At 41.6% G+C, this 19066-nt stretch overlaps 1 protein-coding gene across 1 annotated transcript in view; it reads left to right on the top strand.

Annotated features, from left to right (window-relative positions):
* Positions 1 to 12248: 12248 nt before the first annotated feature.
* The window catches only part of PHACTR1 (phosphatase and actin regulator 1), a 561450-nt gene continuing 554632 nt past the window's right edge, over positions 12249 to 19066 (top strand). Inside the window, exons 1-2 of the mRNA XM_007446414.1 lie at positions 12249 to 12410; positions 13986 to 14137. Coding sequence (XP_007446476.1) covers positions 14035 to 14137 — 103 coding nt within the window. The 5' untranslated portion in view covers positions 12249 to 12410; positions 13986 to 14034. The remainder of the gene's footprint in view (positions 12411 to 13985; positions 14138 to 19066) is intronic.

The following is a 19066-nucleotide window of genomic DNA, read 5'->3' as shown; positions in this document are numbered from 1 at the left end:
AAGGTTTTGAGCACAAAAAAGATGAAAACATTCCCAGGCAATTCTCCTCTATCATTCTGCATAATGTTGTTGATGTTATCACCTTCAAAATGAATATGTGAGCCCAGAAGAGAAAATGTAGATTTGTCTATCAAAATATTTACCCTTGGAAATTCCCTGGTGGTCCAGTTGTTAAGACTCCACATTTTCATTGCCAGGGGCATGGGTTTGATCCCTGGTGGGGGAACTAATATCCCACAAGTCGTGCTGTGCGGGCAAAAAATAAAAATTTTACCCCTATTGGTGAATAGCAGTAAGTAAAATTCCTGTTGAAGTAAAGTTAATCCCTCCACTCTCTTTGCCCCCAAAGTACCACGTACCTGTCTCTATTATAGAACATTCACGTTAATCACATTTTGAGTCTGTTCACTTCAGTAGGCTGTGAATTCTTTGAATGCAGAGATCTTATTTTTAATCATTTCTGAATGTTAAGCACCTCACCAATGCCTGATGCTTCTACAGACCAAAAGTGGTTCAACACCAGCAATTTCATATTGTTTAACTAATAATTGTTCAGTATTTAATGAGTGAATACTCAATTACTTTACATTAACATTCCACTTAACAGTGTTGGACTTTTCAAAAAGAAAGCCAGCATTTATTCCATGAATTTCATGTTTTACAATTACGAAATGACACAATTATCAAATAGTCAATTTCTCCCTTAATACAACAAGGATTTGCCCAGTTTTTATGGCATAAAAAAATTGAGCCCTAATAAAGACCAAATAAGACCTTTGTGCCTCATTATATTCTGATAAATTAATTAAAATTTTGTAGGGAATTCCTTGGTTGTCCAGTGGTTAGGACTTCACACTCTCACTGCCGAGAGTGTGGGTTCAATCCCTGGTCGGGGAACTAAGATCCCACAAGCCTCATGGTGTGGAAAAAAAAATTTTTAAATTAAAAAAGAAGAAGAAGAAACAAAGAAAAAAATAAAATAAAATTTCGTAGCTCCTTTGAATTCGAGAATATTTGCTCCTAGGAAGAGTTTTTCATTCAGTGTGTGCGTGTTTGTGAGATAGATCGATAGATATAGCCTTTTCTCAACATTTCTTAACAGCAAACAAGAAACTAAAATGGAAAAAAAAGTGAACCCTGGAAGATGTGAAATGTTCTCCAATGAATGTTCTATGTTTAAATGAGCTTTGGGGAAAGATGCTTCCTCTGATGACAGCTTCAGAGAAATTCAGACCAGCTGGTAGCTAAAGGACACCAGAGTCAAAATCAAACAGGATAGAGCCATATTTCTGTTAATTGCCTTGCCCAAGTGATGATGTGAGAAATCCTTTACACCATTTAACAATCTATTTCAACACTTGCTCATTCTATGAAACAAAATAACCACCTAGCCATCCCAAAGTACCATTTTTTACTTTTCGATATATGTTTATATCCAATTCAATGACATTTTGACTCTGAAACCACTACGATTTAGCCTAATATCTCAAAACTACACCTTCCTTGATATACTTACCTCTTTTAAGACCAGTTTACTTCTAGCATTAGTGTTCAAAATGACTTCCTGCTATGAAAAATTATTACAGCAAGAATTGCTACTTGTCTAATGTAGAAGCCTCACAATGGGTTATACATGTTTAAGAGTAAGAAAGATATGGTATAATCCCTTTCTGAGCAATGAAAATACTGTTGGGCTGGATTAAGTCTCTAGAAGTCAGCCTTTCAATTTCCCAGATCATTAACTATAAGGAAGAAGATATAAAAATGAACATTAAAATCAATTATGGTATTAAATTTTCCTTCAATTAAAAAATTTTTTTTGCACTGTTGATGGGAATGTAAAATGGTGCAACCAGTATGGAAAACGGTATGGCAGTTCCTCAACAAAATTAAACATAGAGTTACCATATGACCTAGCGGTTCCACTTGTGGGATAAGACCCAAAGCAGGATCTTACAGAGATAATTGTGAACCTATGCTCTTAACAGCATTATTCACAATGGCCAAAAGGCAGAAGCAATCCATGTGTCCACCAATGTGTGAATGGATAAACAAAATGTGGTATACACATACATTAGAGTATTATTTAGTCTTCAAAAGGAAGGAAATTCTGATACGTACTATAACATGGATGAACCTAGAAAACATCATGCTAAATGAAATAAGCCGGTCACAATAACACAAATACCGTATGATTCCACTTACACGAGGTACCTAGAGCAGTCAAAATTCATAGAGACAGAAAGTAGAATGGGGCTGGAGGGAGGGGGAATGGGGAGTTATTGTTTAGTGGGTAGAGATCTAGTTTTGTAAGATGAAGGAGTTCTGGAGACGGATGGTGGTGACGGTTTCACAACAGTGTGAATGAATCCAATACCACCGAACTGTACGCTTCAAAATGGTTAAGATGGTAAATTTTATGTTATGCATATTGTACCACAATTACATTTAATTTAAAAAGAGCACCACCAAGAAGGCACTATCCATTGTTCTGATCTTTGACATCAACACGGACACACAAATCAGCAAGTGGGCAGCACAGTAAGTATTCTAAATCAAACGCAGTATGAAGGCAATGATCTAATACTGGGCATGTGGCTCCCAAATGTCCAGGCTTTTCTTGGGTTCTGTGACTCATTAACTCAAACAAGTCAATTTAATTCTCTAGGCTTTGAATCTGATCCCTTCTGTAAAATTAAGTAATAATTCCACCCCGGATTTCCATGTGATGCTGTCATGAAAATCATCAGTGATGATTTTTAAACTGAAAAATGCTACGTCAGGTTGGGAGGTGGGTAAGGTCTGAGAAAGGGTTTCTATGCCAGAAGACTCTATCTGTTAATAAACAAGGGATGGGCTTCCCTGGTGGCGCACTGGTTAAGAATCCACCTGCCAATGCAGGGGACACTGGTTCGAACCCTTGTCAGGGAAGTTCCCACATGCCGTGGAGCAACTAGAGCCCGCAAGCCACAACTACTGAAGCCTACATGCCTGGAGCCTGTGCTCCGCAACAAGAGAAGCCACCGCAATGATAAGCCCATGCACCGCAAGGAAGAGCAGCCCCTGCTTGAAGCAACTAGAGAAAGCCTGCGCGCAGCAACAAAGACCCAATGCAGCCAAAAATAAATAAATAAATTTATTTTAAAAAAAATAAACAAGGGAGGTTTAATGTAGAGAGTCTGAAGAAGGCCTCGTGGACAATCCTTCCCCCTCTTAGCTGACTAGCTATATAGGGCCAGTCTACTTTAAATCTGTCTTGGTTTCACCACTTAATAACCTATTTGTTGTGTGACTATAGGCAAGTTACCTAATCTCTTTGCACCTTGGTTTCCTCATCTGTTAAATGGGAATAATAATCAGGGTGAGAGGAAGGTGAATCATGGTGCTTAACACAGTTCACCTTGCTGCCAACGTATTTATCACTAGAAATACAGCCTCTGTAAGTACTTTACGGCAGTGGTTCTCAATTTCCCAAAGAGCTTGTTAAAATACCGATTCTGAAGCAGTTGGTCTGGAGTGGAGCCCAAGATTCTACAGTTCCCAGGGACCCAGGTATCGCTGATGCTACTCATCCAAAGACACATTTTGAGCAGTAAGACTTACCGTGTGTCCCCACTTCTATATATTCTGGTCCCACTTTATTGAAAGAAAAAGTCAGAAAGCTTTAATCAGACCCCGATTCTACTGATTTCAGCTCTGGAAATTCTAGACTTTTTGAGCAATACGATACCTGAGACTTAGAGACTAAATAGTTTAACATCTCCAGCCTACAAGTGAGGGAAAGGAAAGCCCGGAGCTAATAAGCACCACATCTTACGTCACAGAGCAACAGATCTGGTACCAGCATCTGGATTTCCCATCTCGCAATCCTTACACTTACAAAGAATACAGTGATTGAGGACGAAGTCTTAACAAAACACCCCCCTAAACAAACATCCTAATTGAGGAAGCATGGGGGGCAGAAGGACAATGGCGGCCTCTAGAGAGAAGCCAATAGGGGTATGGTGCTTCATTCTGATCCAGAATGTTCCTCTGAACCTTCCCCAAGGAACAGAAGTGAGTGACTCGTCCATATTTTGTCAATATCTTAGAATCTAAGCAAGATTATATGCAAAATATCCCAGGCCATTTTCAACTGAAAATGATTTTTCTTTCCCTTGAAAATTTTATAAACACTCAGCCAGGATTCAGCCTGTCTTTACTTGGCTTTTGCATCTTTGAATGACAGGCTTCAGGTTCTCGCTCTTTCAAAGAACAAGGCCTTCAGGAGAACAAAACCACTGGAGTCCTCCTTGAAGAACAGGCAGTAATGATGACAGCCAGCTCCCAGCGCTATGAGACAGTCAACACAGAGGGGGGTCTTTCTCCATATCCATGACTAACCACTCCAGCTTCCTGTGAATGTGTTATAAATGTTCCCGGAGACGCACTGCAGCCCAGTGGGTGCGTTTTGGCTCTGTCTCTCCACATATGTTATCTTCATGGTAGCTGCTCCCAAAAAGGGTTGTAACTCAGAGGAATCTCTTCACAGATTCATGTCTGGCTTTAAAACAAGGAGCCCTCAAACCTGTCAAATCAGGGAAACAGACGGTGTCTCTATTTTGGGGTACCTTTCCCCTCTGGGTTTGTAAAGGTTTCCCCTGGGAGGAGTCTTCCCTTTTACATGTATTTGACTGCTTGCATGTTGGAAAGCAACTGTGAGTCTGGAAAAGCACCTTTTTCAAGGTGTACAGTTTAGGGAAGTTCAGGTTGAATCCATAGGGATGGAGGTAGCAGAAGGTGAGAGAGGAACACAACGCACGACTTCATGTACACAGCATGTAGCATTAGTTGAACACTTCTGTGGTTGCCATAGGAATGAGAAGACTTTTGATTTTAAATCATTGCTCCTCTGGAGCTACGTGAAAAATGTGACAGTGGGTTCTTGCTGTTTACCACTACCAGCTTTTTAAATGGGGGCTCTTTTAAAAATGCAGCCCACGTGTTTACTCTACCGAAGGAGGTCACACTAACCTGAAACAAAAATGTCACTCTCAAGGTCCAAAAAAGTAAAGAACATGGACTTCTCCCAGGTACCTTGGGCTCCACAACTTCCAAGCTGGTGAAACACAACGTAGTTCTGATATTTTCTTCCCCAGACGGGATTTGTGAAATACTCAAAAGAGCCCGTGGTGGTAACTCAACCAAGTTAATTATCATTAAATTGTTGTGGGAGAATATTTTAAAACCAAACAACTGGTTTAAAACCAATAGCTCTTGAAACCGTTCTAGAGATTATCTGTTTAAAGCATGATGGCGCACACACTCCACCCTCACCCCCTGTATGTTTGCCCCACCAGTTAGCCCTCTAATCCTTTTCTTTGCCAATTCAAAGTTCTGACACCAAGTACCAACCTGCAAACTCAGCTTAACACACTGCACTAAGTTTCATTAGTAGCTGCTCCTCCCTTCTCCCCACTGCTAACTAGACACTGTGCTGTGTTATTCATCTAACTTGAAAAGTTATGGAGAAATTAAATACATTAAAAATTGAGCACCTTACATAAAGCTTCCCAACTGGCACGCCAAGTTGGGCCCCTGAAGCTGACTGCCTCTGGACATATCTGCTCAATCATGAACGAATGTGATCATTTTCAAATACGTGCCTTAATATGAAAAAACTTGGGAGAATCTAAGTTCAGCTAATTTGTAATCTCCTTGAGAAGAGGAGTTGGTTTAGTTTATTATTTTAACCCTAGCAGCTCGTGCAATGCCTGGCATGTAATGAATGATAAACAGTATGTGCCAATAAAGAGTTATAAACTGGTCTTCCCTGGTGGTGCAGTGGTTAAGAATCTGCCTGCCAATGCAGGGGACGTGGGTTTGAGCCCCGGTCTGGGAAGATACCACATGCCGCGGAGCAACTAAGCCCGTGCGCCACAACTACTGAGCCTGCGCTCTAGAGCTCGTGCTCTGCAACAAGAGAAGCCACCGCAATGAGAAGCCCGTGCACCGCAACGAAGAGTAGCCCCCGCTCGCCGCAACTAGAGAAAGCCCGCGTGTAGCAACAAAGACCCAACACAGCCATAAATAAATAAATTAAATTAAATAAAAATAAAAATTTATTTTAAAATAGTTATAAATAAACACATAGTGACTGAACGCTTGGATTAGACAATATCTGTGACACAGCCCTGGAAGAACAGAAACATTTGTTGAGTCTCTCAGTACTCAGTGGATAAAGTTCCTACTCTGTGCCCGGCATCTACACTTAACTTGGCTGAGGAAAGAGAAGATGAGCTTATGAAAAACAGTGGACAAAATTCTGCTCTAGTTTGTAATTCCCTGTTGCAAACTTCTCTCAGGAAAGCAGAGTGGTAAAAAGAACAACAAAGGCCCTTTTGGTGGAGCTATCTTGACATGGGTCCTCAATGCTCCCTACTTTGTGTGACTGTCCAGAAAAAGAACACATATTAAAGAGCTCACTAAGGGCCACCAGCTCTCTGTGAGGGAAAATAATTATAATAACTTACACTCTTGGAGTATTTACTATGAGCCAGGAACCATGCTAGATGTGTTACACCTAATAATTCCTTTAATCCTCATGTATACATGATTAACTGTAACACAAGTTAGAAATATAGACCAAATACTATGGGACTTCAGAGGACCAAGAGCTTATTTGCAGTGAAAATGATGGAGGTAATATTTTGACTGATATGTGGGACAGATGCAGCTGCGGTGGGGTGTCTCACCCCCTGCAACTCCTTGCATTTGTAAGCTGTTAAAAATATTTCAAAATAATACCTAACCTCAATACTTCCTGTGTGTCAAGTGCTGTGTTGTCTACGTAGATGATCCCTTTTGATTCTTATTTTTATTCCTGTACTACAGAGCTGGAAACTGAGGTCTTAAAGAGGTTAGCTCGCTCAGCTAAGAAGCTTCAGAACCGGGAGTCCCAAGCTCGTACTTTTAGCTATTTTACTGCATTGTCTCCTGGATAACATTTCTTTGGTGTTTATTATACAGCAGTGAGTGCTGTGAGGCTGAATATTACATTTTTCCCCATGTGCTAATAATGCTTGTGAGAAATTAAAACTCAGTGAATACCAGAAAGTTTCTCTTTGTTTCAGAAGCGAGTGCTCACCTACCATCACCCCCATTTTACGAGCATCAGGGAGGGGGTGAGTTTTCTGTTATCTTCAATCCACTAGGAGCAGAGAATGCTGATTTGGAAACTTGGTACCTAGGATATGATACTCCTCGGTGCCTTCAGGTGATACATCCTAAAGACATTTAACTCTGAAATTAAACCAGAGACTGTATCGTGAATAATATTTGTTATGCAAAGATACGCCTCAAATACCCTTGCACACTATGCATAAGGAAAACATTTAGTATTACTATTCAAGTAATTTGTTAGTGTATTCAAAACCTAAAAGGAATGAAACAGTTCTCAAAGTTCCTTTGACTTACACTGTTTTCGTTTTTGACCTTGGCATTTGGGAGCACAAAAAAGGTAGCTCAAAGTCACTACTATGCCTAAATTCATTTTGATCATTTTCTTCTATGAATCTCTACCTCTATCCTTGACTCCATCTCTATCTCTTTCTAATCTCTACATCTACCTCAACATTTATCTATCGAATTTATCTATCATCCATCCTCACTGTGCATAGTAATGTGGGATTGTAAAAATGACCTCACAACGACCTAAAATTGACTTTTACTCTTTTTTTTTTTTTTTTTTTTTTTTTTTTTTTTGTGGTGCGCAGGCCGCTCACTCTTGTGGCCTCTCCCGTTGCGGAGCACAGGCTCCGAACGCGCAGGCTCAGCGGCCGTGGCTCACGGGCCCAGCCACTCCGCGGCATGTGGGATCTTCCCGGACCGGGGCACGAACCCGCGTCCCCTGCATCGGCAGGCGGACTCTCAACCACTGCGCCACCAGGGAAGCCCCGACTTTTACTCTTTTGATACAATTCACTCTCTGTGGGCTCCCACTGGTATAGCCAAACCTCTTTTCCTAATGTGTTCTGGAAGTTCAGGGGTCATATCTTCTGTGTAAGGTCTGTAAGACTTATGGCACATAGAAATCATTATTCTTTCTTTCTTCAACATGTTTTTGCTTATTTTTCAGGTTGCCATCTGGGTTTTTAGGAGGACTAGGAAAACACAGTTGAACTTGTGATTAATTTTTTCAGCTTCCTCCAGGACAGTTGAAACAAATTACACACATACACACACATCAAGAACTGAGGGCAATGTGATTTTCTCGCCAGAGGGAATGAAGTCAAATTTCATTCATTCTTACATACCCTCGAAGTGGTGCTTAAAGAAAAAAAAAAAAAAAGAGGGGCTACTGTCAACACATTTCTCCATCATTAGTTGGCCATTTTCATGTCTTCACATTTAGGGTTTTGAGAGTTATAGTAAGTAGAGAGTTGCTTGAGAATTCCTCATTTCCCTACTCAACATTTCTTCATTTCCCTATATCCAGATCAGTAGATAAACACTGAGATAGAGATATAATTTATGAGTATTCTTTTTGACAAGCCAAGAAATTTCCACATTATAAGCAAGATGGGCTTTACTAGAATCCAGTTGGCAGAGTGAAAGGTGAGATTCTGAACTCTCGCTCTTCACTCTGTGAATCAACCCTTCTACAAAGTATTAAAAGAGGGGAAAGGATATTTTTAGAAGTGGGCAGCAAGTGGAACCAAAGGCTTCGCTGCTCTTGACTCTGGCCTTTGCCATTTTGGCCAATGCAGCCTCTCTCCTAGTGTGGGTCTCTCGAATGCAGTTTCAAGAACAGAAGCCTGCATGGTTTTGTTGTGAAGAATTTTCCTGCTATAGCTGAGGATGGGCCAAAGGGGAAACTCCTTTGACATAATGTTCCTGAAATAGGATTTAGGAGTCTGCCTCTGGTCCTTTAAGGGAGTTTCAAGCCCTGGTCCAAACTAAGATGGTTACAGATTTAACGTCCTTATTTGCCAGCTGAATACCTGGTACCTTATACATAAGTAAGCCCTCAAAACATGCCTACATGTTTACATGGAATAAAATTAGGTTCCTCCTCCCTGTGAGACTATGTTTTTTTTCTCAGTCCATCTTTCCAACCCTCCCAGCTTTCTTTAGCTTTCTATCATCAAAATCTTTTCACAAGAAAAGATTGGAAATTAATTTATACTAAAGTAAAAGTAATTGATGATGGTTTAACGTGTTTCCTTTCCCAGGGAGATTTCAATAAAAATAAAGCCCCAGATAAAGTGTCTGCAGTACCCCTACCATCTAATGACAAGCTTTATTGAGGAGAGAAGGAAAGATTCCTTTTGAGTGTTGGATCAAGAGATAAGAGAGTGACTTGCCGAGCAGAGAGAACCGGCTGCTGTTGAAGCATATCATTCTCAGGTCAACTATTTGCAAAAATAAATGAATATATTATTTTCTATACTTGTTTAGTGAGCTAGCGCTTAACCAAAGATCTTCAGTCTAGGTCCCCCGCCCCCCCCCCACTACCAAGGGATCCAAAATATCCTCACACTTTGAGAGCTCCTAATAATTTTAAAGTTAGTTGAGTCTTTTGGGAAAAAAGGAACTTCCCCAAGATTTCATGCAGGTAGAAGGCAGAGCTTCATGTAGTCCAACACAAATAAAAACATGGTCTTCTAGAGATCTCTGGAATATAGTAAAGCAATTAAACAAAAAAATATGAATTGTAAAATTGTCAATAACACAAACTTCTTTATCTCTTAGCAAACAGAGTAAACCCAGACTGACTCTGATGGAAGTTGTTTGGATGATGTTAAAAGAGCAAATTGTCTAACTGCAAGTCATGTGAACCTCTCTCTCAGATCGTTTGGGTCTTATGCCATCCAACTGTATAAATAAGTACACCTCAAAGATAAATTAATACAAGCTGTTATCTTTACTGATCTCCAGATTCCATCTTGAAATATGCCTTCATTTTTTAATTAATCCAACACTTCTTTCTTTTGTATACAGAATGCTCACACACATATTCTCTTACCACCAAACTGAACAGAAAAGTATAAACATCTCTGCCAAGTCATGTATTTTAAATAATACGAGATTATTGATTTCAGGCTTACAGTGCTAAACTTTCATATTGTCATGCCATCAATGTAAAAGACATAACTCTGGCTTTTTAAAAATGATTGTTTATCTCTAGCTCACTGAGCTATGTTAACACTGTCTGAGTGAGTTAGGAGACAAAAATTCTGGATTACTATTATTTTTCATTTATATACTGGGTGTTTGGGTGGGGTTTTTTTGTTTGTTTTTTGTTTCTTTGCGGTACGCGGGCCTCTCACTGTTGTGGCCTCTCCCGTTGCTGGAGCACTGAGCCAGCCCCTCCGCGGCACGTGGGATCTTCCCGAACCGGGGCACGAACCCGCGTCCCCTGCACCGGCAGGTGGACTCTCAACCACTGCGCCACCAGGGAAGCCCTGAGTTAACTTTTGGAGCTGACGTCTCAAGGATGTTTTGGGCTGAATCGTTCAGCGCTGCATAAGAGTTATTCTGAGTACTTGCTGTAACCTTGCCTTCTTTGTCTGGTTCTATTGCATCTCAGAACAATGGGCCATTATAAATGCTGCTTTTGAGTAGATTAAAGCTATAAAACAGAGCTGAGCTGATCAGATCTTGACATTGGGTTTTGAACATTACAATACTTCCGCACCTTTAAAAATAATGCCTCACACAGATATTGCTATACGTGATCTACAGCTACGCTCCCCAGAGAATAAAATCCTTTTGTAAAATCTATTTCGGAACCTGGTCACATCGTGTTAAAGAACTCGGCCGTTAATTACTTAGTAAAATAAAGTCCCTTTTTGCAAGTGAATAATCATCCCCTTCCCAAATACATTTCTTTAAGTTGAAATTTTCCTCTCCAAGTTTTCTTTAAAGCATTGCCCTTTCACATTATATGTTCATTCTGTAAGACTTCAAATTCCCTTTCTTGGTCAACTCTCCAGAAATGACTGACTTCCAAACCCATCCCCCAACCCCTGGGAATCAACTCTATTTTTCACATTTCCAATTTAGCATCTCCTTTTCAATCGCACATTCATTTGGGCTCACCAACAGTGGACTGTGCACACACTCTCTCTCTCTCTCTCTCTCTCTCACCTCTGAGTCATTACAATTTCAGTAGAATCACAATAGAGAGTTCAGAACCCGTCACCCACACCTTACTGTAAGCTAAAGGAACCAGAAGACAGCTTTCTCTTTTTGTAAATGTCAAGTGTTCAGCATGTCTCCACTGGGGGCTGAACAGAAATGTAACCTTAGAGAAGTCAGTCCTTGGGTCTGGGCAAAGATCTGAGTATTCTTGAGTCCAAAGTTGGCTCTTCCTACAAGGGCATATGATTGGTAGTTTCAGCTTCCTCTTTCATCAGGCTTAACTGTAGCACCAGCTTGGTGTCTGATTTGTTCTGACTGGGTGGGAGAGCCCATAAGATAAACAGAAGGAGATGTTCAGGTTTGTGTCAAGAGTAGTCCACAAAGCTGTGTATATGGGAGAAGGGAGTCTGGTGGTTTTCCTTCCAAGGCTTCTTAAATGCAGCTTCTCTTTTCTTAACAATACAACACGCCACACACCACACCACACTTCTTACTAATTCTGCTTGGTCAACAAAGGGTGCAAGAGGGTCATGGAAAACCCACTACAGATCTTGTATTTGGCTATCATTATGCCTTTCATGAGTGGATCTCAAAGTATTATGCCTAAAAGTCCTTACTGAGGTTTGGTAGGGAGGCTATTCTACCAGAATAAGCTCAGGTATCAAACCAAAGTTTCTTTTTGCTGTGAGGTTTATTTTGTTACATTCAGACAGAGAGAAACTCATTTAGACAAATTGGCATGATTGGGGCCGGAGATTTGACCAAGCAATCAGAGGCTGGAAGAGGAAGAAAGGCCAGAGAAGAGGGAGGGGGTGAAATCCAATGTTCACTCTGTATTTCACTCCAGAAAACAGCTCGCAATTATAATTACCCACCTTGTTTTGCAGCTCAGAATAAAAGTGGCATTGCACCAAACCCTGCCCAAGCAGCCATTGTGATTAGAAAGTACTCCACACCTAGGAGAACCGAGGAGACACGAGCCTAATTTTAAATGCAAATTAAATTGTGGGGGTAGCAGAGAGAACACATAAAAGACAGTAAAACAGAACCTTTCAATTTTCTTAAATTAGCAGTCTAATGTGTTCTAAAGAACAGCTCCCCTCAGATCTCTTCTTAGGGGTTGTATTTCATCACAATATAAAATGGGCAAATCCATCACTTGCCTGTGCTTGGTGCTCTTGAACTGAGATTGAAGGAAAAATTAGAAGCTGTTCATTTGGGCTTGTGGGCTCAGCGGCGTGAGGCAGCCTCCTTTTATGCTCTACGGGGTCCTGTTGAAAGTGCTGGTGAGTATCTGCTAACTGCAAGACTCTTTCATATATATCTTTTTTGGGTTATCTTAATTATAACCGGGGAATGTGTAACTGATACTCGCTAAAACAGCCTTTCCCCACCGCCCTTAGCCTGCGTTAGGGTAGGAACTGGTGCACCGACAACTTTTCTACCATATTAACTGCATGATCGTGTAATTGTGTTACAATTGCAAATAAAACTGGGACTTGGAGCTATAAAAATAATTAAACCAAAACCATTTTTTTAAATGACTTTGGCAGTACTCTGCCTAAGAGATGGGCGGCGGCAGCCGGGGGATGGAGGCAGGGGTAGGGGTCGGGGGCGGGATGGGGCATCGGACCCGCGTGATGGTGACATGTAGATTTTGACGGTGATGGTTTTCTGCCAAAGTTTTACCCGAGAACCTGGTCATTTCCTTCCTTCGCAGTGGAGGATACAAAGAGACTGAGGCTGGCGTCACCTTCCGTTGCTAAGGTAACGTGCTCTGGCCATTTTATCTGATAAAGGAAGTCCAGCGGACGGTATACATTATTCATCGCCGATCTAATCAAACAATCAAAATTGTTTACTTTCACCGGGAATGTTTAGTGAGATCAAAGACGCTGTGGCTGAAATTGCTTCTGCTCTTAACTGCCGGCAGTTAACCCTTGATTTTATTTATTTATTTTTTTCTTTTTTGCAGTAAGTATGATTTGCCGTTGGGGTAGCTTTGGATATTTTTTAAAGTTTCCGCCTACCAGACTTGGTTTCTTAAATTAAAATATGCACTGTTAGAAAGAAAAACCAATTGGATTATCCTTCTGAGTTTGATTTTAAAGACTTTGTCTTGTTAATTCTTTCCAAAAACATCCTGCAGAAATAGAGAGACTTCATTTGTGCAAGTACGGGGGAAAGGCTACATATGCTAGAAAGAACCTAACAGGCTGAATGCTTTTTAATGAAGCATATTAGCTTCCTGACAAGCTAGTGCATGATAATATCCCGGGGATCATTGCAATTCTGAAATAATTGTCGTTGCTCTACAAACCAGAGTTCTTTCTCAAAAGCAGCCTGTCAGAGGCAAGCAGGTGATGATCCTTAGCACTTTATAAAACGTGCTAGAGGAAATCGCTAAAAGGAAGGAGTGCAAGGCATTTTTACAGCAAACATGTCAGCATGTGTCATAAACGCAAGGCATCTATAGGTGGAGGCTCTGATTCCCAGGAGATGCTCGCTGCTCCAGGGGAATTGGAACTCCCTGGATCAACTGAGGATCAATACTCAGAATGGCTGATACTTAATGATGTCATTTATCAGACAGACCTTTTGAAAACAGAGAGCATATAAATTTAAAAGTTTATTTTCCAGTTAATACACAGCAAGGAAAGACTGGTATGTTATCTCTCTTTAGCCTGGATCATCTGTACTTTCTGTGTAGCATATATTACTGTTAATAAATGTTGGTGAAAGGCTGCATTTTCTCCTACAGTAGGAAAGCTCTGTTGAGGGATGGACTTGGGGTATCTCTTCTTCTAAAATCATATTTGACAGTCTAAAATACTGTGGATTTTTTTTCCCCTCTTCCATAGGCAATACAAGTGACTATTTTGTCTTAAAACTGTTTCTGGAACATCGAAGATGGATTATCCCAAAATGGATTATTTTCTGGATGTCGAGTCTGCTCATAGACTCTTGGATGTTGAATCGGCTCAAAGATTCTTTTACAGCCAAGGAGCTCAAGGTAATTAAATGCTAGAAAGAGAGGAAACTCCTCTCGTTTGCATGTTGCTTTTATATTAACAGTGCCGTGTGGACTGCAGCAGTGTAAGCTCTACTGCAGAAGTTCAACAACTGGGATTTCCCAGTTGGTAACCTCTACCGAACTGTTTCTGGAACTGAGGCAGGCATGTAGGAGAATGAATAAATCTAAACTTCTTGATGTAGTTAACAAGCAACCTACCCAGCTTTCACACAAACAACCCTTGGAAAGCTATGTTAGAAAATTATTCCAACTCCTTGCAACCAAAGTCTAGGTTTGAAAGGCTTCGAGGATGCTTTCAGCCACAGGAAAAGGTTGAGTGCGCAGCTACCGCGCTGGATGAGTAGGTCTAGGGCACCCTGACCTGTCGATTGAAATCCAGCCGGATGAGGGGCTCCTGAGATAAGCTTTGAGCTTCTACAGCTGTCTTATCTAGTTTAGATGAAATCAATGACTGCCTCAAGGAATTAACAGTGTGCTTGGGAAGCACTAAGGAACGCACCTGTCGTGAAGTGTGGCTGATAGGTACATTTTTATTACAGATTTCAAGATGGTCAGTTAGGCTCCAGTTTGCTTGTTCTTGTGTTCCAGGGTGCACTTAGAATGTTCTGCCAGCATATAAGAGTACAGGAAGAAGCTGGGGTATTTAATGGGCTCTCTTGACAGGCAGGAGATTTTTTTGAAGCCTATTTTCTCTTCTCCATAGAATATTTAGGGTATTCAGTCAAAGCAACCTGGTGATGGGCATATCCCAAATGGTACAAGGAATGCACTGAGAAGAAAGGCGACTTTCATTTTCTTAGAGAAGTGGTTGAACTCTTCGAAGCCACGAGGCAGAACAGAAAAGGAAATGCTGTTTTGATAACGCTGGCATCTTTCACTGTTACGTGGCAATGGGTGCTTGACACAGGGGTGCTTCACAGAGGGCACTTATAATATTCTGCCTTGACTTTCCCAGTTGTCTTGTCTGAAGTGCTTTTTCCCTAGCTCTTAAGCCAATTTCTCACGGCAAACTCAAGGGCTTGCAAGCCTCCTTCTCTGCTTCCATTTTCCTGGGCAGGATCCCATCTTCTTAAAGTCAAGAGGGGCTGGTAATCATCTGGTTGATTGGCTGGGGTCAGTATGCTCATCAGCAGAGCTTACATTAGCAAAAGTGATACGATTGCTAATTCTCCTCATTCCTGTGGGTGTGTGTAGTCAGCATTGCTCCTTTCAGCCACTTAAAAGGACACGAAAATGTTACGGAAATAGAAGAAGGGTGAGAGACTGGCCAGAACTTCCAGCCCCTTCTGGGTCTGCAAGTCAGAAGGTGCTGGGAACAGATGGAGAACGGAGGCCAGAAGGAAAAGGGGGCTGAGGCAGGGCTCAATCCCATCTCTGGCTCTGAGTTTAAACATTGCTGCATCTGTCCATTTCCATTTGAACAGGAGAGTAACATCTGGTGCTGGGGTCAGACACCTGAGCCCCGTCTCTGTTGGCAGAGCAGAGAAGGGGAGTGGCAGTGAATTATAGATAATAAAGATGCCCACTTTGCCTTGCAGTAGACACAGTTTAAGTCTTTAAGAGGACTGTGGGCTCCAGGCATTTATGGAAGGCAAACAGTCAGGGTGTGGGAGACTCAGAGGACGCAAGGCAGTCTGGTGGTTGTCGCCAGATGGAGTTTGGGGTGGAGTGGACAGACTTGTCACCATCAGTGACTATGGTTTAGACACCAGAGCTGGAAGGACTGGAAAATGCATGGGAGGTGGTAGCATAAGCTACTGACTGTGGCTCCCTGATGAGAGAACGTTCATTTTAGGGCAATCAGAATGATGTTGCAATCAAGGAATCTTGGATCTGTAGTGAGAGTGAGGGTTTCCTAAACAACACCCAGGTCAGTTTTTCAAAACCCCCAGGCCTCCTGAATCAGAAATCCAGGTATAAGTCGTAGAGGTTTGCCTTTTAAGCAAGAGCTCCAATGACAATTCCCCAGCTCTCACACTCTTCCGGGGACCAGCATTTAAGAACCAGTCCATCCTGTCTGATTTCTCTCCTTCCACCCCAGAATGGGATGTCCCCAGCATCAGAGGCAGGATAGCACAGTGGTTACAACCAGATCCTTACTGCCTAGGTTCAAACCCTGGGTCTGCCACAGTCAACCTGGGAAAATTAACCTTTGAATTTTTAATTTCCTCCTCTGAAAAATGGAAACAATAATAGTGCCCATTTCATAAGTTGTTAAGAGCAATAACGAGGTAAGAATTGAAAGTGCTTTAAACTGCCACCTGGGAAACACCATACATAAGCAAATCAATGAAATAAACACTTTTGCAAAAGGCCATCTCTCCCCTGTTTGAGATTTCACTGCCTTGCAAACAAGAATGTTACCTGATAGGAGTGAATCTCCTATTTTTAGCAAAAAAAAAAAAAAAAAAAGAAAAATTAATTTTAAAACAATTTAAAAAAACAGTGGTTGTTTTATTGTCACATCAAAAGCTAACTCGGGGCAAAACTGAAAAATAGGGAGAACCAAGACTAACTTCTACTATCTATCTAGTCCTTCACATCACTTGAAAACTGAAAGCCCCTCTCCCACCAACACCTTCCCCAGAGCCCCACCACCTAGGACCAATCACCCCCAGGGTCTCCTTGCTGGAGTTTTGCTGCCACTGTGATGTGAGGCTTGTCACTGCGTTGTTCCAGCTCCTTCACAGCAGCTCCCTTCCGCTCAGCACCGACACCATAATCTTTCCTGGATAACAAGCCCCTCAGCCTGGTAAAGGGCTCCCAGTGAATGGGCAGAGGGCTGAGGACCATGGCTCCCGCTCCTCCCTTTCTGAACCAAATGCGCATGTAGGTGACTAAAGCCCCTCACCACTGGCAAGATCCCAAGAACCAGTGGAAGGAGGGCAGCATGGTGGCTGGCTCTTGAGAAGGGCATGTGAGGCAATTAGGGCCTTGTGCTGCTGTTAAATCATAGCACGTGGCAGCTTTCTACTTGGCCAGCCCAGCCCAGGTTCAAAGGGATATTACTGAGGTCAAGGAGCCTCCACTGGATACCCTCTTCTATGAAAAAGGCCCAAATGGAAATACAGTATTGAGTTAAGTACCTGGAATGTGGATGTCCTAGGATTGATTCCCTTGGCTAAACTGGTGTGTGATTATTGCATTCTTGAGATGTCCATTCTCGAGGGAATGCAGACATTTCTATAGACTGATCAAGGACAGGTGTAAATACTTTTAAAGGGGAAAGGAAGAAAATAAGACTTTCATTTTCCACATTACTATCCTTGCATCAGTTGATTTACAAATTCATATACTTTTGGGGATCCAGCCCCTTCTATATTAATTAATGCACAATGGTTATCCAAAGCAACAGTATCAGAATTAACAATGTTTCTGACCCCATCATGGTTGTTTTTCAATTATTCTTGGAAAGTGGCAAAAAGCCTGTCGCTAGGTAGAGGATGTTTTGAGCTAGTAAAAGCAAGAGAAATCCAGGAGGATAAGAAAAAAGAAAAAGAAGGAAAATGATCTAATATCTATCCTGGGACAGATTCTGCTGAAATTCCCAGAGATTTTCAAAAGTCAGTCCTCTGCTCTGCTGAATAAAGCAGCTTGTTATTTTCTCCCATCTCCATTTTTCCTTGGAGGTAAAGGAAGGTGAGCCCGCTTCTCTGGGGATTCTGCTTTAGAAAGCATGATGTGTTGTGAAGAGCAGAAAAAAGTCCAGGGTCATTCTGTTCATCTGCTGTCAGTGAAGGGTGCTCTCCCGGTTCATCTGGGAGTGCTTCGTCTACAATAAACCCTGCTCACACAGAGAGTCCGTGAAAAGTCCCCATGAACTCAAAAGGAGAATTTTGGAGGTTGAAGGTACACGTGATATAAAGATCAACCATGTCTTGACTTCACATACCTTGAGTTCACCCATCTTTCGTGTTTCTGACAATGATATTCCACACGCTCAACTACAGATGCTGTAATTTTTTTTTACAGAACCGTTAAACTGGGAGAGAAATCATATTATAAAATCACAAAATTGGCATCATAGGATTTTCAGGTTGAAATGGACACTATAGTCCATGACTTTTCTTGCCCCTACCTAAACCAAGTAAAACAGAATTTGTGAGGTCCAGACCCAGGTCCCAGTGCTACATTTGCCACAAGCCGCTGGGTTATCCTGCTGGGCACTGAAGGTTGAGAATTGTTATGGAACACTAATCACTCAGTTTGATTCCAGACTAGCAGCATCAGCTTCATCAGCTTCATCTGGGAGCTTGTTAAAAATGCAGAACTCAGACACCCCAGACCTAGAGAATTAGAATCTACGTTTAAAAAGATTGCCGGGTACTTTATGGCAAAGCTTGAGAAGCAATGATTGAATCTAGTGCACATTAGAAACACCTGGTGAGCCTTTATGACCTCAAGGCAGGAGTCCCAGGGCAAAAGCAATTAAGTCAGAATCACTGGTGGTTAAGTCCCATACTTGGGAATCTTTTAAATTGTCCTCCGTGATTCAAATGTGCAACCAGGGCTATGAACTACTGACCTCCCATTTTATGGTAAAGGACATTTTAGCACATCATGCAGCTATTCTTGCCTGAGTATCTGTACCTAGGTCTTTCCCTTTAAATAAGTCCAAACCATTGGAAAGGTGCAAATGGACTGTTTTTTTTTAAAAAAAAAAAACGACTGGACTATGTATCAGGTGCTACCTTCTGTGTATTCACTGTATCTGTTAGTCCTCAAAGGAACCTGGGGAAACAGGAATTATAATGCTCATTTCAAAGATTAGAAAGGACTCCACATCTAGATAGTAGTATAGCCAGGGTTTGAATTCAAGTATATCTGACTCCAACAGCCCCCCATGTAGTAAAGGTAACATTTGTGACCAAATCACACTTCTGGAGATGGTGAAGCTCGGAGCGGTTC

Source organism: Lipotes vexillifer, unplaced genomic scaffold (assembly GCF_000442215.2).
Source record: "Lipotes vexillifer unplaced genomic scaffold, Lipotes_vexillifer_v1.1 scaffold1154, whole genome shotgun sequence".
NCBI lineage: Eukaryota > Metazoa > Chordata > Mammalia > Artiodactyla > Lipotidae > Lipotes > Lipotes vexillifer.
This window is presented reverse-complemented; position numbering and strand designations above follow the sequence as displayed.